The sequence below is a fragment of the Anomalospiza imberbis genome, chromosome 6 (genome assembly GCF_031753505.1).
Source record: "Anomalospiza imberbis isolate Cuckoo-Finch-1a 21T00152 chromosome 6, ASM3175350v1, whole genome shotgun sequence".
In the NCBI taxonomy this organism is placed as follows: domain Eukaryota; kingdom Metazoa; phylum Chordata; class Aves; order Passeriformes; family Viduidae; genus Anomalospiza; species Anomalospiza imberbis.
In genome coordinates this window covers 32,869,481-32,889,167 of record NC_089686.1, presented here as the reverse complement: position 1 = coordinate 32,889,167, position 19,687 = coordinate 32,869,481, and the positions used below count along the sequence as shown (strand labels likewise).

General features: G+C 38.6%; 1 protein-coding gene and 1 long non-coding RNA gene across 23 annotated transcripts in view; one reads left to right on the top strand and one right to left on the bottom strand.

Moving 5' to 3' along the window:
- Window positions 1–1,604: 1,604 nt before the first annotated feature.
- On the top strand, window positions 1,605–12,759 carry LOC137475641 (uncharacterized). Its single transcript, XR_010999997.1, has 2 exons — window positions 1,605–4,221; window positions 9,120–12,759. It is a non-coding gene; the product is annotated as an uncharacterized lncRNA (long non-coding RNA).
- The window catches only part of GPHN (gephyrin), a 279,199-nt gene continuing 267,809 nt past the window's right edge, over window positions 8,298–19,687 (bottom strand). For all 22 annotated transcript variants that reach the window (XM_068193120.1, XM_068193123.1, XM_068193122.1 and 19 more), the window contains 6 exons: window positions 18,361–18,448; window positions 16,258–16,331; window positions 13,533–13,597; window positions 12,172–12,275; window positions 10,899–10,995; window positions 8,298–9,307 (listed from right to left, as the gene is read on the bottom strand). In XM_068193120.1, the coding sequence (XP_068049221.1) occupies window positions 9,174–9,307; window positions 10,899–10,995; window positions 12,172–12,275; window positions 13,533–13,597; window positions 16,258–16,331; window positions 18,361–18,448 (562 nt within the window). In that variant the 3' untranslated portion in view covers window positions 8,298–9,173. The remainder of the gene's footprint in view (window positions 9,308–10,898; window positions 10,996–12,171; window positions 12,276–13,532; window positions 13,598–16,257; window positions 16,332–18,360; window positions 18,449–19,687) is intronic.

The window sequence follows — 19,687 nt, the reverse complement described above, 5'->3', positions numbered from 1 at the left end:
CTTTCAAAAGCCCTGAACGTCCATCTGAGAAACCAAAGTCTGGAAACTATAACCTGTATTCTACAGTAAACCTGAAAATGTTTTGCAATAACATATTTTCTGAAGACAAAAATATGACACAATTTATTTTTCAAAGTCAGTAGCAGAAACCAAGTATATTAGATTCATTTTCCAAACATACATACCTAGTTTTCATGTTTTCTCTGCTTTTGCTCTTCTGTTTTTGCTCCTATTTGGAAACTGAGATAAGAGCTTTGCTCTCCGCCCATCCAGATTTTGACACCAGTCCCTACTAAAATCTTTCTGTCTTCTTTCAAGTAGCTGAGGTAGGGATACCTGTGAGTCTCCCATGTGCAGAAGGATTTCTGTCTAAACAGGAAGAGAACAGGGAGGATGTAATAATACAAAATAAAATCCAAACATAAACCCCAGCTGTAAGGAGGACCACAGTGTAACAGCATGTGCCCAAAAAAGGAGGTTGATTGAACAAGAGCTCATCCATACTTTCATGACTTAGCAAAATGGAGAAGCGCATGAAGGAAGATCATTAAAGTAGAGAAGTCAATAGTGAGTAACAGCCAACATTTCAAGCTGTTGAAGCTCTATTGGAAGTATGACTGGAAAAAATAAGACATCTATTCTATAAAGAAAAATAGAAATTCTAGTTCTGGATCTTGACTTTATTATATTGAATCACTAGTGATTGATCACTAGTGTACAGCTCCTGTTGTACATCCATGTCAAGTCAGCTTATGTCCAGAAGGTGGTAAAGGATCTAGTCTTTGACAACAGAAGAATGGTGGCTCTGTAGGTACAGTTGAAGCAGGAAAATATCAGCTAAGAAATTTTATAACTCCTTTACTTACTTTTTCACATTCTCTGCATTCTTGTCTCTACAATACCTTTATTCTACTGTCTTATTTTCTGAGAGACCTATATCCTAATCTTGCTACCAGCTTTCAGCTTCTGATATATTTAGAAGAAGGTTTATTAAGTATTAGTAGTAATTTTCTGTCTATATGAATGTGGGTAGCATTGGCCTGAAATGATCGCATGAGTGGGGCCAAAAAGTGTGTTTTTAATTTGTTTCTTCTAGCTTTATGGTGTTAGTGCTGGGACAAAGAGCCAGTGTAATTATGAGCTCGATAGAGGCCCAGAGAAGCTGGCTTTTGTCTCAGGGTCACAAGATCTGTTAATAAAGTCACCCTTAAAAGAAGAAAAACAGTGTATGGAAATGGGAAATACATTCATATTTCTTATTTAATCTTCAAAGAAATGTTTAACACTTCTTGGTACTAACTCACCTGGGGAAATTCCACATATTTCATGTGGTATGGCCACTATGAAAGTTTCCAGAAGTTTGTCATACTTTGCTATGGGAACATGGACGTGATGTCAGCATCACATTAGGAATTGGTGAACAGGGATTGACAGCACAGAGATCAGTGATCACATAGTTGTGGATAAATGGGTCAGTTGTGGACAAAAGGGTTCTGGTTTTGATTAACCTGAACAAAAAAAAAAAAAAAAAAAAAAAAACAAAAAAAACAAAAAAAAAAACCAACTCCATCAATGCTGACATTTGCCATATGGTCTGTCAGAGACTACACTACCAATAGATTTCATAGTGTTTTGGCTTGGTGGCCCTAAAGCTTATCTGCTGGGTTGGTGAGGAGAGAGGAGAATGTGGAATAATGAAACAGGAGTATCCATAAATGAAAAGAAGGGAAAGAATTTGAATAAGGATAAAGGATGATTGGAAATCACTCTTCATGTGTAATTCAAAACGTTGGATATCTGATTGCTGTGGTCAGAAACCTCTTGAGTACTATTATCAATAATTTCTCCTAGTATAAACATGATGGAAGAGACACTGTTCTCATGATTCACTGTCTTTGTAGCATTACTGTGATGGTAATGGTTTTGAACCAGGATCCTGCTAAGTGCTGTACTAAAACAGAATAGAAAAATATCCCAGGTAATTTAGGTGTAAGACATGAAATTACAGAAAGTGAAAAAAAGAGAAAACACAAGAAGATAAGAACAAGTCAGTAAGTATAATCATATGATTAAGTTGATAATGAGATCACATGTTATGTACCATTGTCAGAGCTTGGTTTTGACAGGCATCAGAGAAAAAGTGTCCTAAGAAGGAATTTGAGGGAGGACAGTGCATTAAATTTCTGTATGTCTGGTAGAATCTCCTCCCAAATGTGAGACACAGTATGTAAAAAAGATCAAAGGCTACTTTTAAATTTTATTTTAGTGTATGAATCAGTAATGGAGCTATTTTCTTGGGTTGATTGGTTAGGGCAGCTGCCTTCTTTGTAGTAAATGAGGTCTGATAAATAAAGCAGCAATAAATCAATCATAAAGTACCCTGAAAAAGGAGACTCATAGCTCATTAACATTCTGCAGGTGTATCAACAATGCAAGATTTCATTAATCAAGGTAAGACCAAAGGATGTCATACTTATCACAAAGGGAGGGAGTGAAATCCTCTGAAAAACACTGTTGAGGTACAGCACGTAAATAGAATTCATGTATTTTAGACACACTGTGAATGCAAAATCGTAGAAGTGTAGGCTGTTGCCAGAGTTCTGCAGGGCTTTGGCCAGTGCTGGATGACAGGCAGGGAGGGTAGTTATACTGCCTGCAAGAGTAGGAGAATCTGCAAGTGGTGAGGGATTGCCCAGGAAGGGCTGGCTTTGATTTTGATGAGGTTGAACTGCCATTGGTGGCTAACAACCTTAATGAGGTAGCACAGAACCGTATTTTTTTCATCTACAGCACTTCTAGCTGCTGCTACAGCAAGTAGTAGGGCCTCACAAAGGAAAATGAAAACATAAATCTTTGTCCTTCTCTAATCTGCAGCATTGCTATTGACGGGTTTCTGAACTATTGCCTTTAAAACGTCAGCAGAGTGAGTCTATAGAAGGGAAATATATCCGTATATGTGTAGTAAACACAGAAAAGCAATAGCAAGAATAACTGAATGAGGAGTGCCTGTTGAGCTGAGGAAGAAAAATTGTAGTAATTGCAGGTAATTTTATCTTTAGCATGCTAAATGCGTTCATTTCAAGGACTTTTTACCTGGATAAACTTGCTCTTGAAGATAGGAGTAGAAGTAAAGAGAACATACTCTCCTTTGCTAAAAGTCTCTGAATGTCATACATAATGGGCATCTGACTGCCCTGTACCTGTGTCCTCTGCTGTGTCTGCTAGTGATGGGCCTGGGAGAAGCCTGGGCAGGTGTTATTTGGGTTTGCCCACCCACCATCCTCTTTGTGATTGTTAGTGTGTTTGCTTTTTATCCCAGTCTTTAACAAAGGACTGTTAATTTGGCTTTTCTTGTTGTTGTTTTGGTTAGGGGTTTTTGTTTGTTTTTCCTTTTAGTTTTTATTTTGTTTGTTTTTGTGTGTGGTTTTTATTTTAGTTTTGTTTTGGCTTTTGGTTTAATCTAACCCTAGTCACCACCTCTTATTAAAAATCCAGTTAGTGGAGAAAGCTGCAGCATGACTCCTTTGCAATGCAGACTGCCAAGAGAACATTAAATCCTATCTTCTGCTCTGTTCTCTGGCTTTTCATAGCACATTGGGCAAATTGATTGGATTTGGCCATTAGGGAGTAAATTACAGAAAGTCAGTCATGGATGTACAGTGTTATCTTTTAGTTTGATGGGCTCAAGTACCATTGCATCTGCATGTGTGCCTCTCCTCTCCTAAGACTGGCAGGTAAATAGCTCTCAGACCATTTTTATTTTCCTTATTCAATATCTTTAGTGATGAATAGCTACCTAGCTCTGACACAAAAGTCCTGGCAGGCAGCACAGTACACTACAACCAACCTGCTGTCATCAGCACTGGCTCCAGTTCACTCGCCTACACAATTCCCCGAGCTCATTCTCTTGAGTGCAGTCCATGCCCTGAGCCACAAAGCTCTGCAGAACCACATCCCTGGAGACTGATCACCAGCCTTGACCATGAACAAGCCTGTTCCAGCAGCTTCATCCAAGTACAAGAAAGCTATAGGAAAATATTAAGCCAAATTCTTTTTTTTCTTTGCAGCATCTCCATGAATACATGAGGATGGTCTTAATCATGTGGCAGTTCTCCAAAGCAGTGCAACAGCATCCTGAAATGAGCATAGCTGAAGAGGCAGTCAGCAACAGCAAGAAATCTAGCTGGCAAGAAACCACAAGAAAAGATCAGGCATAATAAGGTAAAGTATCAATATTACAGCATAGCTGTCAAACCACCAAAGCAGGTCTTTCCACAAAACATAGAACAGATTCTCAGTGGAGGTAATCACTGCAGTCTCCGTTATCAGATTGAACTGAAAGCAACTAAATTCCAGGAAGATACCCATTTACCAGGAGCAAGAACTGCAGATGGATTGCTCAAAATTGAGTGGAAGGTAGTTAAAACAGCTAAGGAAATTTAACACAGATAGAAGTAAAGTTACTTACATAAGGAAATTATTTTCTTAAACTGTAATTATAATTACTGTTCCCAGGTTGGATACTACCAATAAAGCATGAGAATTCAAGGTCATTTCTTTTAAGAAAATAAGAATAAAGTATGAGATTTTTAAGATCCATAAAAGCATATCAGTCAGAAGTACTGAAGAACAAAAATATTAGGAAATAGAGAACAAACAGAAGTCATCATGATGTGGGTAGTACGAGACAGTGATGTCTTTTAATATGTATGCAGTTCTGATCTCCTTGTTTCTGACACAATATAATAAACCTGAAAAAGGTGAAAGAGGAGCAACGGGGATGGGTGATGTGGTTTAGGGATGACAGTGACAGTGCTGCATTGGTGGTTGGACTTGATGATTTTGAAGGTCCTTTCCAACGTTGATGGTGCCATGAATCTGTGACAGAGATCATCCAATTTACAGACCCTTGCATATGGTCTGTGACCACAAAGGGCAGACTACATAGATTAGGACATTCAATTCAGAAGATAGCCATCTATAAATTTATGAGTGGCAAAGTGAGGGTGACTTCTCTTTGTCTGCTCAAACAAAAAAACTAAGAGGCCTCAAACAGAAGTAGGAGATGGCAGATTCAGAATAAAACAGAGGAGATGCTGCTTCACACTGTGAAAATGTGGGAGTTTTTGCCACAAACATTGGGTGGGGGTAGAATTTGGAAGCTGGATAATTGTCTCCTTGCCATGCATTTATACTTCTCTGGAGGTGTGAACTATTGGCCAGTGTTTTGCAGAGGGCCAATTTGGAAAAAAAAAATATTCTAAAAGTCCACAGGACACACAGTGCAAGGGTGATTCTGGCGTTATGTTGTTTCCTTCTCAGCAGTTTCTTAGTCGGAAGCTTCTCCTGCTAGTACCAGTCATTGCCAGTGTAGGGAGGTGTGTTTGAAAATGTCCATGTTGGCTTCTTGGTCCAAGGTCTAGGCAGTACATGGTCGCAAAATTGCGACCCCCTTAGTGGTCCAACCAGCACAATATTTCAAAATGACTAAGCCACTGGTTACTTGGCCGTAACAGATGGACCTAGATAGGAAAGACTCTTGTCGGACACATTAATGTGTTATATTCTCTTGGGCCACAGTAATGTCTGCCTGAGGAGAATGCCAGGTACTGACAAAAACCACTTTGCATGCTTCCTTGTCAGTCCAGAGGGGCAGTTTTTTGTGTGCTAATATATATGTGTGTATATATATTTTTATATATATATATACACTTACCTTTCATTTTATCTTACACTTTCCTTGAAGTAACTTATTTTTCAATCCCTGGTTATCAAGGTCAGAATACTACCTTTGTCTTCTATGGTATGCTCAGATAATCTACAGAGTTAGTAGAGTACAGTAAGGTTTCAGTTCTGCTTGTGAATTAACTCTGCAAAAATTACTTGGTTGCTTGCATTTTTAAAGGAAATGCAGAAGTCCTTGCATGGGGACAGAGCATGCTTGGTATTGCTGTATGGTGCTGGGATAGAGCATGTCTTCTGAGCCAGATCAGTCTAAACCTAGAGAGCTACTGAGCCTCTGTGCATCACCTTTTGAAGGCTTTATATTCCAAGAACTTTACCAGCTTGTGTGCGATATTGCACAAATGCAAAGAGCAAGTCTTAACTGAATGCTGAAGATGAGTCACTGAGCTCTTCCAGAAAACATGCAGCTAGCAGCAGCTCATGAGGTTGTAACATTTTCAAAATGTGAAGGCTTTTCCTCCCCACAAATTACCTGAGATTTGCCTGCATGTCAATGCTGACTTTAAAACCAGCATGACAACTCATCTCTCTGAATGGAGGCTAGGATAGATTTACTAAAAAACAACAGTCAATTTTGAAAGAAAACAACCAACCAAACCAAAACAACCCATAAGAAAACACAGAAGAAACACCAGTGTGGCTTTTTTCACTTGGAGTAAATATGGAAATCCAGCTGCTGATAGTATCATGCTGAAAATGCTATGCTTTGTCTCTTGAGACCAGCTGGCACTAGGAAGGTGAAGGGTTACAGTTGCTAGAGATCATGTTCTTCATCATGAGGAAAAGGCACTTAATTGCAACTTATGGACCAAATACAGGTATGGGAAGCTATACTTTGTTCTACAGATTGCTGCTTTAATGACCGCCAGCTGCTACAGCTGTTTTGCCCATGCAAACCCTTTGTCACCAATAGTTGACTTTAATTGTCCACCTCTCCTAGAGGAGTCTCTGGTTTTTTTTTTTTTTTAGTACATGCAGAAATGATCTTCCATTATCCTGGAAGTCCTTAGGTTTCACCTTTTTACATGGGAGTAACACCAGCTGGCTTTAGAATCAAGAAGCAGACTACTGTAGATATAAAGCATTCAAGCAAAGAGTTTTTTAGCTGCAATTCTGGGAAATGTATAAAATACCCTCACAAAAGAAATATTAGGTTGGGAATATATTTCTGAATTTATGTGCCAGCAAAAATGACAGACAATTTTCATCATTTTTCCCCCCTGATTAAAAACTAGCTTCAATTTTCCAGCTAAGGCAAAATAAAGTTTTTGGCAAATTTTGTGCTTGAGCATTTCAACATCTGCTCTCATACTTGTTATTCTTAGTTTCCTGTCAGGTAAGAGTATAAGTATCATTAATTGTCAGCCCCAACTTTTGCTTGATAACATAGCCTGAATTGGGTTCTGACTCCTCATTTGTATTTCCTCTGAGGAAATAGAGGTGGGCGAGTGTGAAAATGTCAAAGCTCTATATCCAAATGTATCAAATGCATGTACTCAAGGAGTAGACTCTGCCTTTAAAACAACTATTGAACTTGATTGCTAGTGAACCTTATGTTATTGGTGTCATTTATAAACTTCTGATTTTCATTATATATTCTGCCTATAATAACCCTTAACTACATTGTAATGATCTTTATAATCTATATGCTTACAATACCCAATGTTCTGCAGTATTTCTCAGAGATGAGTTAACCTGCCTCTCTCTTCCTTCTGTGGTTTAAAATATTAGTACAGTAAAAACAGGCATCCATGAATTTAATTTGGTACCACCCTGCTGCTACATAGAGAGATCACAAATCTCTCTATCTAGACACGTAGTCCAGAACAAAAAACCTAGGATCAGCAAGTTGTGTTAACTGTTTCTCTGAACAATCCATCCCTGGATTGCCTCCAAACACAGTATATGCCTACCTGCAAACAGAGTTTGGTTTTGAAACCAGCCTAGAGGGATGCCCTCTGCAGTTAACATAGAACTATAGTTCTGGTCCACTGTGGCAGTCAGGATTTAAATTTTCTGTGTTCTCCCTAAGTCTTCAAAAAATACTATAGATAAATGCTCTGGCTTCACAAATGGAGTTGGTGGGATAGCATTTTACCCATGAAGTTAAAGAAACAAGGTGTTGTAGGGCACTGCTATGGTCTTAATCCCAGATGAAATGTGAAGCTACCAAAATACACAATCTGTTGGGAGCTGAAAAGTCCTTATCTCATGGGGAAAAAAAAAGAACACTTTATCAAATTCCAGACAGTGAAGCACAAGAGCTGTTTGCAAATGCTATGCAATTTTTATGGGGAAAAGAAGTATTCTCCAGCTTTGATTAGTCTGATTGTAACTTCACCCCACCTCCAAGTGCTGCTTCTGTTTTGTCCCTTGGGAGGTGTGAGAGAGAGAGCGAGCTCACTCTGTAGTTTCAGTTCACTCATGACACTGTACATGAGGGAAGGCGCTAGATTGGACATACTATTTCTCTTCATCCCTACGCTCTTCCCCCACCCCAAATACCCTCTTAAATCACTGCTTTTTTGTTTCAAACAACAAGGCTAAACAGGTGAAATTTTAAATAATGATTGAGGATTTTTTTTATTCATTTAAGTTTCAGTATCATTACAGAAAATGTTATGGTACAGAGTTGTTTAACATTAGTTTTACTTCTTTGCTCATTTAATTTCCACACGAATGCTGGTAACACTAATATCTGTACAAGATCAGTCTTTGATTTTTTTTAGTTTTTAGTTCTGTACATTTTTAAATGTATTGGTTAAAAAGGCTGTCAGCACTTAAGGAAGCAATTTTTTTGTTTGTTGAAATAAAAGGTATCCAGTTACTGCCCAAGAGTACTGAGCTGGGTGGCTGCTGGGACAAGAGACATCCCTGAATGCGCGGCGAGGTGAGAAAACCTCGGGGCTTCATTGGGTTCCCAGTGCAGCCACGCTTTTGGCACTGTGCACATCAACACGAGATACAAGATAAAGAACAAGCAGAAGCTCTCTGTGAAGCGGTTATGAAGCATACTAATAAGGGAAATCCAAGTGTTGTCTACGCTAGTATAAATAAGCAGACAGCCTTGTTTTAAGAGCGTAAGTAGTTGTATCTTAAAGATGAGAAAAAACACAAGTTCTGCAGGCACCTACTGCTGTCTACTAAAAGCTACCGCTATTAGAACTAGCATTGAACACACAAAGCAATTGCAAGAAAAGGAAAAAGTTGCTTTGATATAATCAGAATAAATTTCTTTGTTAAGATTTGTTTTAAAGTTTTTTTTTTAAAAGGTATTTATTTAAATTCCATTTGAAATATATTTCAAGATGTTGACTATACTGATCAACTTTTATCCAAATCGGAAAAACTAGCTGTGCCGTTGCATATTACAGGATACAGTCAATGATATGTGGACATGCATCAAAGCTTCGCTCTTGCTGGTGACATCATAGCCTTCCAATGACCATGACATCCACCACCTCCCCCTTGTGAAGCTCCACATACTGCTCTGTCTTTGGAGGTAGCATCAACAGTCCATTGGCACTGCGCATACTCATCAGACGACTGCTCATCTGATTCCCTACGGGAGAGAGGCAGAACAATTTCAGTGGAGTCTTCAGTTAGTTCCAAACGCTGCAACATGGTGCAACAAACAAAAGCTGTTATGATGAAAATGTTTATGTGGCTAACTTATTCATGGAGCTGGGATCTTGCTGTTCCAAGGTGGATGGAAACAGAGAACTCTGGGGAGATTTAGTCATCCTCTCACTGCACTAGCTCTCAAAACCATCACTCTCATTGCTGATTGCTTTCCTATCCAGCCTTCCACATTATCTGTACCATGTATCTTGTCCTAGTAAATTGCTAATCCTATCAAAATTACTTTATTTTTCAATTTGTACACCTATTCCAGTTATACAAACACAAAAAATCAGCACAGTCTAGAATGTTTTTAATATCCTGTTCTAGAATAAATTTGATTAACTCTGTTCTCTCTGAATAGAATAATTTAGGTTGGAAAAAACCTCCAAGATCATTAAGTCCAACCTTTGACAGAACAGCACCATTTCAACTCAACTATAGCACTAAGTGCCATGAACAGTTGATTCTTGAACTCTTCCAGGGATGGTGACTCCACCACTTCCCTTGGCAGCCTGTTCCAATGTTCAACAGTCCTTTCAAGAGGAAATTCTTCCAGACATCCAACCTGAGCCTCCATTAGTGCAGCTTGAGGCCATTTCCTCTTGTCCTGTCACTTGTTTCCACCCCGCTTGGCTACAACTTTCTTTCAGGCGGTTGTAGAGAGTGATAAGAGCTCCCATGATTCTCCTTTCTCCAGGCTAAACACCCCCACCTCCCTCAGCCACTCCTCATAGAACTTGCTCTCCAAACCCTTCACCCCGTTCACTGCCCCTCTCTGGAAATTCTCCAGCACCTCAATGACTTTCTTGTGATGAGGTGCCCAGAACTGAACTAATAGTTTCCCTGTGGAGACTCATATATAGTGCTTTTTGTTGAACAATTTGGATGTAGCAAAAAGACAATTAGTTGTTTAAGGACCTAAATCTCTTACAAAAGTGTCACAGTCGGCTTTCTAGCAGTACATAGCTAAACCAGTATTCAAATCTAGTATTTACCTCAACTGCAGCTGAGTATTCAGAAGTATTCCTAGGTGGCAAACATGACTAATAAATCCTCGGTCTGCCTTAAAAGAACATCTAGAGCCTCTGCTATCTTTCCTGCTTTTCCAGATCAGCTAAAATCACACTTATTTTATTTGTATTGACCCTACCTCTGCCCCAGCTCGTGCTTGTTTAGTACATGCACAACAGCAAAAGGAAGCAAATGTGCCCGACTGCAAGTAAGCTTAGTGAATGTTTATAAAAAGGAATGCATGCACATATGCAAGCATATGCATGTAGTGTGTGTGTGTGTATAAGGCAGGTTACTCAAATAAAGGATGTTTTAATGGTTAAATTGACAAGCCATATCAGCACTGAATTTTGTACTAATGTATGTGTATGCATGTGCACAAATGTGTGAGCAAATCAGTCTGCATGAAGTAGTTTCTATGAAAAAAATGTGTGCACACTCTTGGTTGTTCCCAGACACATCTTTAGGAGGGCAAGGCTGTGTGTGAGTGTCTGTCAGTCTGTGTGACTGGCACTGACCTGTACTCTGTGCCCAAGGTAGTGGTTCTTGGTGATGCCAAGTCAGAATGCACCGATGATATTCTGGGCGGGGGTCCAATTTTACATCACATGATAACTGTAGGATTAAAAAAGAAAGGATGAACATGTCATGCATTCATATTGTACTGTCTAAGATAATGGAATAATCTGCTCAATTGTTTTTCCCTTAAAAACAGTCTTTTCAAAAACTTGCCTTTTGAGGTCAGATGGTGTCTAGTGCAAGATTAAAAGCTGTAGAAGGCAGACACTGCAGTATTTAAGAGACTGTAGTATTTAAGGAAATACAGCTGTGATGTTACAATATCAAACTATCTGAAGGAATCTACGTGCATTAAGTGGAATATTCCAAAACTGTTCCTTTACTGAGAGTTTACAGATAGTATTTCTCTAGAAAAAAAAGCCTGGTCTCTTTGGATTACATTGTGTAAAGATAAAAATGGTATTTGCATTCAAAATCCTGCCAGCTCTGACAAAAGGAAAATGGCCAGTCTTTGAAATGAAAAGACATACAGGTGATGGCTCATAATGGAAAATGCATGCGTAAGTGAAGGTCACTGCAAATTGCTCTCTCTTTTAGAATATTTCAGCTGTGAGATAAAATCTGGATGCTTGAGGAAGGCCAAAGAGAGACACTGGACAAGCTGTAAGAGAAAAGTGCATAGCCAAAGAAAACTACAAAAGTTGATGTATGCCTTGATACTTTATTTGAATCAAAAACAGAAGAAGAAGAAGACATTATAATAACATGCCTTAAATCTGTATTAGAGTTACACTATCCATGATTTATTAGAAAAGTGAGAAGAGTTGAAGGGGTTTATATTGCTTAGGGTGAGGGTCATGTGGGTTTCTTATATAAATAACTCAACAAAAAGGCTTTAAAGTTTGTATTTTCTATTGCTGATACAGAACTATCTAGCTCTAGATATTCACATATAACTCTGCAAATATTACCATAGCCTAAAACAAATGTCTTTTTTAAACAGGAGAGTGTCCTTCCTGCCTGATTGGCAAATGGCTGCCTCTGCATCTATATATCTTGCTCCATTAGATGGCAATCTAACTCTAAAAAAATTACGGGACTGAATATTACCATTAACAGAGACTGAGAATGTGCCTCTATTTGTGTGAACATCCTTCCACTGCCAGAACTAGTCCAGGGCTCAGATTCCACAAACACAACAGTCTTTCAGAGCCCAGAGAGCTGTGCTTCAACATCTTGAGAGAATTTTTAAATAGAGGACAAGCTTCTTACCCTGGCTTTGATGATGGTGGGCCGAGGATCCAAGATACCCTGCATTTTCCTCAGAGCAGGAACAACAAAGAGATTGCAGGTGACGACAGCTGACACAGGGTTGCCTGCAGGACAAAGAACAGTTGGTGGAGATGGCCTCTTGGTTTACTCTGAAATGCTGAAAGTGAACTTACGTTTTAATACAATTTCATTTTAAAGGACTCTACAGAGCTTTCCATGCTATGCACTGCATACAGTACAGACTGCAGTGGTGTGTGGCAAGGGGCATGTGGCAAGTCCACTTGTTGAAAGCTACATTTTGGATGATATGTGCTGAGGTCCTGCATGACCAGAACTGCTCCATGTTCCGCAGGCCTCACCATTTGCCTTTGTTCTTCTGCTACCTTTGTACTGTGCCTACATTTGTCTGGGGCTGGAGCAGAGTTAATTGTGCATAGTTATTGGCTCTACCCTCACAGGGCTTTTTATTCATGACTAATGGTTCCCAGACACCAAGAGAAGAATAACTTTCAATTCCCTAACAGAGTAGCAAAATGCTTTAGGACAAATTCTGAGGAGAATCCTACTGATTTATATATTTTCTGTTGACTCACAAGAGAGGTGTATGACCACCTGTCAGACACCACTTCTTACATATCTGGACTTCCCAGACAACAGTTTTAAAATAAATACTATGATCAGATCCAATGATCTCTCCCCGTAAGAAAATGTAGTGCAGCAGCTAAAGCAAGACAGGGTAGAAGCACTAGAGATACATCTGAAAACTACCAGCTTATCAAGAACAGGATTGCTCGTGTAGTCAAAATTCATGGAAAGCCAGAGCAACAAGAATAAAATAAATTCCTTCTCATTTAGAAGGACAGAAATCCATGAGGAAATCTTTATTCTAAACAAGTGCTTTCCCAGGGCACACAGCCAGCAGCGGTGCAGCCGTGCTGCCCTCTTTTGGTTCCACAGCATGAGCATGATAAACAAAAATATTCTGTGACATGTTTCTTGGCATTCCCGCATTTTTGTCTCCATTTTCAGTATGTCAGAGTGGATGCACTGACTTACACCCACAGGATATTTATGGTGAAGGTGAAGGGAGCTGTAGGAAAAAACACTCCTGTGAAAAATACAAGGAAATTGTTGGATGGAAGAAATCCTAAGACCTGTACCAGAAAATTCTGAGGACAGGGACAAAAAAGAACTCCTTAGCACATCCCTATAAGTTCATATCTTCTGGAAATTTCAGAGAAAATCTTAAAGATACCTTCCTTAGGGGCCAACACCAGGCACAGGTGCTGCAAAGTGTCACTATTCTGTTTCATGTCTGTCATCGATGCACAGCAACAAAAGTAATCCACAAAACATCTTACCTGGAAGCGCAAAGATTATTTTTCTTACGCCGTCAATATCCAGAGTTGCAAAAGTTGTTGGCAGGCTATGGAAAAAGAAAGTTATATAATATCTGCATTAGAATTTGACTGGACATTATGGTATTATTTAAAACATTTGGAAAAGAAAATAAAGCAAAACAGGATGTCTCTCTCTCCGCAGTTCATTAGAACCTGCTGCTTATTCTATTCTAGAGGTATAATCCTCTCTTTATGGTGACAGAATAATTTTTCTTGATATTCAACTATGAAGTTTTAAGTACACAAATTTGGAGAGGAAATATCTAAAAGGAAGTGAACTAGTTATCAAAAATCTAAATTTTGTCTTCATGCTAGAAGCCAATTAACAATGAAGCAATACTTGAATTATGCAATTACAGAGCTGTGCTTGTTTTTCATATAAAGGTTTCCAATTTTTTATAACATTGGTGACTCTAATTCTCTTACTCCAGTCTCTACAACAGTACTACAAGGAAGCAGTATTTCTGAGCAGCTAGTCTGCAGATGAACAAATTCAGATACCATGGGCAAAGCTGCAGCCAGGTGACACCCAGGTCTATCAATGAAGAACCCTTTCTACCTTTCAGAGCTGCTCAGTGATCGTTGGTGACTTGATGTGAGGGCTATTACTGTTACACAGATAGGACAGTAATGTGACAGCTCAAGATTATGACTGGCAAAGAGAAGGGACTCATCCATGAAGAAAGAATTTTATGTTAGCATAATCCTTTCAAACATTAGAAATTATACCATAGGAACAATAATTAGGCTGGTTTCCTGGGCTTTATCTTGAGCTGACCACTAGCACCTGGTCAGCAGATGACAGTTTACAACTTCGAAGATTTGCTGCACTTTGATCATTATCACCGAGTTTTGTATCTGTAAAGACTCATCAATAGCCTATTTTACCAGGGGAAGTTAGTGTTTGACATTCCTGTTTTAAAATGCCTCTAACATGATGGGAACTATGTGCCAGACCTCCAACTATTATAACCAGTGCATAAACCAATGGACAAAAAAATTGAATTGCAATTTCATATTTACTGAAACTCTGAATTCTTGTATGACACTTCAGCACCATCATTGGTATAATCTTCCAGTACTTCCTTCTGTCAATACAGCTAGACAAGATAACCTTACATGAGCTCAGCAACTTTCAGACCAAGTGGAGGGATGGTAAATCCCAAGCACCACCCTGCACTCATGAAGCACATCAAATACAGGCATACAACAAATTCTGATTTCACTCTTGGAACTTACTCAAGGAATTTTTTCCCCAATATAGTAACCACAATCTACAATCTTTTAAGATGCAGTTAATAAAATCCAAGACACAATATTTTCTATTGCACTACAGCTAATGAAAAAGAGAGTGCTTACATTCTCAGTAAGAACTGATGAACAAATGTTTTGGTAGCAATAAGAAATACTTTTCTTGTGGCATACATTGAAAAGGGACATTTAAGTGATAAAACCCATTTCTTGAAGCTTTTCCAGTTAGTTATTGAAAGTTCATTGCTGCAGGTCTACAGAGGACTCACCAGGAGAAAAATTATGTTCACTTACAAGTAAGCCAGAACCAGAATTTAATACTCTGAATTCTCTAAATGAAGTTATCCATTTTTGTCAGCAGCAGAGACTGGAGTGAGGATTCTGCTTCTGGGACTTCCCTACATTGGCTGTAGCAGTATGACAGAAGCAGTGAGCAATTTCCATGCCTGGGCTACATCCACCATGGGAAGAAACAAGCTTTTAGCCTCACTCATTCCTTTTGTGGAAAGGAGGTGGTGGTAGGAGCAGCACAAGCACCAAGCCCACGCTCAGTTCTTTACCAGACTGTATGCAAAGACAGTGAAAGTATTTGTCTGTTTTCACAGCAAACACCCACTTGCAGCTCTGCTCTGTGACAGCAGTGCTGGGCTAGAGGGAATCATTCTGCAAAGCTGTGCTTGATCTTGTGTAGATGGACTATTCTGACCCAGCTTGCAAACAATCTGCCCTCCACAGGGAGAGAGGCAGAGGTGCAGACTTCTTTCTGCTCTTGCACTGTGGAGAAAAGCGAACTCTCTGTTTTCAGTTTGTGTGATTTTCATTCTCTCTGCAGAGCACACTTTCAGACTCACTGATAAGCAGTGCCACAGCATAGAAAAGCAATACTGAAACAGTTTTCTGAGGCAAAGTAAACACATAAAGGACTCTGCTTACTTTAAAAATACTATGCTCAATATGCCAGTTAGATAAAGCTTTGTACATTAGCTATCATTCCACCTCTCTCAAGGAACTGTTTGTAGGAATATAATTTATGCAAATTTTGAAGTGAAATGAGATACTCTTTAAGCAAACTGTCCATTTAATGTCCTTATATATCCTGGTTATTTCATGGTAATATCAATGTGAGCTCTGTGATCGCACTGAAGGCTGGGGCAATGTTTATACTATGCTGGTTATCCACTAGTCCCCAAACCTGATTTGCAACAGTTATCAGAGAAATATCTTACTGATAAAAAATAATCTCTCTGTTCCAGTTAATTTCACCCATAAAGATGATGACTAATCTGAAGAGCACTGATTTTGCTTCTTTTCCCACATATATCTATCCTGTGGTTTATCGTATATTTGGAAAATTGAAATCTACTGAAGCACTTCATCAGGATATTTGGCCCAATGTAGCCTCCATCTAGGCTGCCTAAGCAGAAAGATTTCTTACCCAGGTTTCATAAAAACTCTGCCAAAGTGAATCTGTGCGTGAAGATCAATATCCAGCACCTGTTTAAGATAGTCCTGTTTAATTAAAAAAAAAAAAAATTAAGTAACATCGAAGTGAATTTACATAATCTAAGCATTCAAAGCAATTAATTAATATCTTGAAGATGAAAATTTGCATGTCCTGAAAGTGCTACAGGCCAATGGGGAATTTTCAGCATTTGAAAGAAAGTGTTTTGGAAAAGAAGTAGTAAAGAACAGACGCATTTAGGTGCCAAACCGGACTCCAGGAGGACATATATTTCCTTAAAATTCATCTGCAGCATCAGAATCTTAGATCACCCCACAAATACCAACTACTAAAATATTCTCTATGTCAAAGATGGAAAAAAATCTTTGTGATTCAAAGCTAAGACTTTAGATCAAGTTATTTAAATTTTACCATCGAAGTTATCTAGTTGTAGATTTAGACCTCTCCTACTACTTTTGAAATCAATACTGTAGTGTAGAAATCACAGTTTTCTAGGATACTGTAATTATTGTAATTTCTTGGGTCTAATGGTCTAATTCACAGTGGTTGGGTTTAACATTCATTAGAAAGAAAAAACTGTGTGTGGCTTGTGAATGAGTTCAAGCGAAATGATTTTGCATAAACACGACTGATGCAGTTATTAAAACAAATGGTATTATTTGTTTAATCTTTATTGACAATTGCTGTGCCTAAAGATGTAGTACCCAATCTGTTGTGTTTAGTGAGGCTAAAGATGTGGGCCATAGCACTCATCTGTGAAGACAGACTGTGAAAGCAGTAAGTCTGAAACTCCCTGGCAGTTAGGGAGGATTTTTTTGTGCATGTGTGTGTTCAAATACTTGGAAAGCAGCAACTCATTTCAGCCAGGTGTTAATTCTCAATTATTAATTGCATTAACCCCTCTTTTACCTTCTGTTTACTATTTGGACCTTCACAGCTATTTCATTAAAACTGTAGAAAGCTCAGTATCAGAGGGCAGACCATCAGTGGAACATAGAGCCTCCTGACTTTAGTCTGTTGCATCAAATTGAGACTAGGGAGAAAAGAGCCGAAGGTCTGAATGTCTGTAAGACCATTCAGCAGTTCAGCCACTTCTTAGTGTTACTGTGTCTGCACTATGTTGCCACATTCCCAATTTAAAAACCAGTACTTGTCCTCGATTATTTTTCTAGGCATACTGGAGACAATGGGAGTAACTGAAAGTTATTTGCACAGGTTTAATTAATTTTCCATTTTCATTATGTATCCAATGATATGATTTCTACCCAGAAAAGTAAACAAAACCAGCACTCATGTTTCCCACCTCCTAATGACTATCTTTAGTATCTGTTAACTATAAAAGATGTTTATTTTACCTGCCAAAGTCACAGATTCAGCCTGGGATCAAAAAGTAATTTGAGTTTTCCTTCGCATAAGTCATGATTATTAAATGTCCTGCAGGTTCATCTATGCCCCACCAGCATCTGTGTATCCCTATTTTCTTTGATGGTTTTGGCACAGGGATAATCAACAGGAATTCAATCAACAATTCTGTTAATGATTCAAAAGGCAAATATATCAGCTCACTGGGTCTCGTATGTATTGTCTGTAGGACTATCAGGCGCAAAATGTGATAAAATAATTTTTGTAACAGAGCTGTGGCACATTCAGGAAACAGATGTGCTGAGTTAAAAAATGCTATTTATATACTTAGGTTGCTTTTTGAAGTACTTTCAAAGTACCTTAATTCTATCTACATTTTACCTGCTCTAAAAAGAAAGTCTATTGTCTTCATGTGCTATTAAACCCAGCACCTTCCTCATCTACATAAATCATTCCCTAAATAAAAACACGTTTGTAAATCACATCAAGAATTAAAAGCTTCTCTGTTGTACCATGTCAACTATAGTACAGAAACCAGAACGAATTGAATGAGCTTTGAAGACTATTTTCTTAATTAATTCACATGAAAGTGTTCCAATAAAAGTAAGGTCCCTTTTTAATAAACATGAATACAAAGGTAGTAGCTTGGATGACAGACTCTCATTTGATATTCTTACATATATTGTAGGAAGTCAAAGCTTAAACTTTGCATACCTTTTCCCCCATAGATACACCTCCTGATGTAATGATCACATCAGCACGGCTGATACCCTCATTCAGTGCATTCAGTAAATCATCTGGGCTACAGGAAAGAACAGGCAAGCAGATTAGTGGCATGGAATTATTATGAGATGTAATATAAGTCTGTGTAGATACATACAGATGCATATACACACTTGCTTTAAGAGAATAATACAAGCTCTTTTCCATCTTAAGATTCCACACTGTTCAATTCTAATCAAGAACTGCAATCTCATTAAGTGAACACCACACTGTTTGGCACCTTTCTGTCTAAAGTTTGCAACAGGAACAGTGGGATACTTTAGACTGGGACTGAAGAATGCTATTAGAAGTGTCTAATAGTATGCAATTGGCATCATAGGTAGTAATACAAATTGTGACTTAGATGAACTGACAGGGATATATAAAGGCACCTGACACATGAAAATTACTGACCACCAAGCACGCTGCAGTACTACCTGTCTAGCTTATCTGATGTGTGCAAAAATGGGGATGAGGCTCCACTTCAAATTTTGATCAGTGAAGAGTGGGTGTAAATCCTTTGCTTCTCTTCTCTGTTAGAGGGCTCTGCAGCAAAGCCACCTGTACACATTCACTTCAGCTTGCAAAAACACAATCCATGCTGTTAAAAGGTCTATTCACCTTCATGAGAAACAGTGCAATGGGAGCTATGATATTCTTCTGTACAAAGAGCATACCTGTGAAGGAAATTAGTGTCCTAACTATTTTCTTTCTGTTTGAGATCTAAACTGGAAACTTTGACGTGAGCATTAGATATTTAAGAGCAGTACTGATGCTAATACAGAGCTTCAAGGCACGCAGTGGAGAAACTCAGTAACGCAACTCACACAGGTCCAAAGGAATCAAAACCAATTGCCAATATATTAAATTCATACTTTGTATTTAACATTTGTGAACTGACCAGAAGTTGACCGGTTGCTATGACTGTATGTATTGCTTCTTCAACAGTATGTTTTCAGTTCAGTGATCCTGGAAGTTTTTCATGGGAGGCTGTTCCTGCTTAGAATGCCATTGAAAGAATGGGCCATAATGCTAGTAACTGTATGAAGGCCTATACCTGGAATACAGCACCTCAGGTAAATACCGCAATACAACTACAAAATGCCACTGTGGGTAATGAATGCAGGCTGAAAATGGCATGAGGGCTATCCCTTGAGAGCCTGGGCTGTATTTCATCTGAAAGTAGAGCTAGAGCAGTAAATTTGGAGCTTGAGCTGAAAACACAAAAATCTTATGATTAGAAATATTATGCAAGTTCTAGCTGACTTTTCAGAGACTA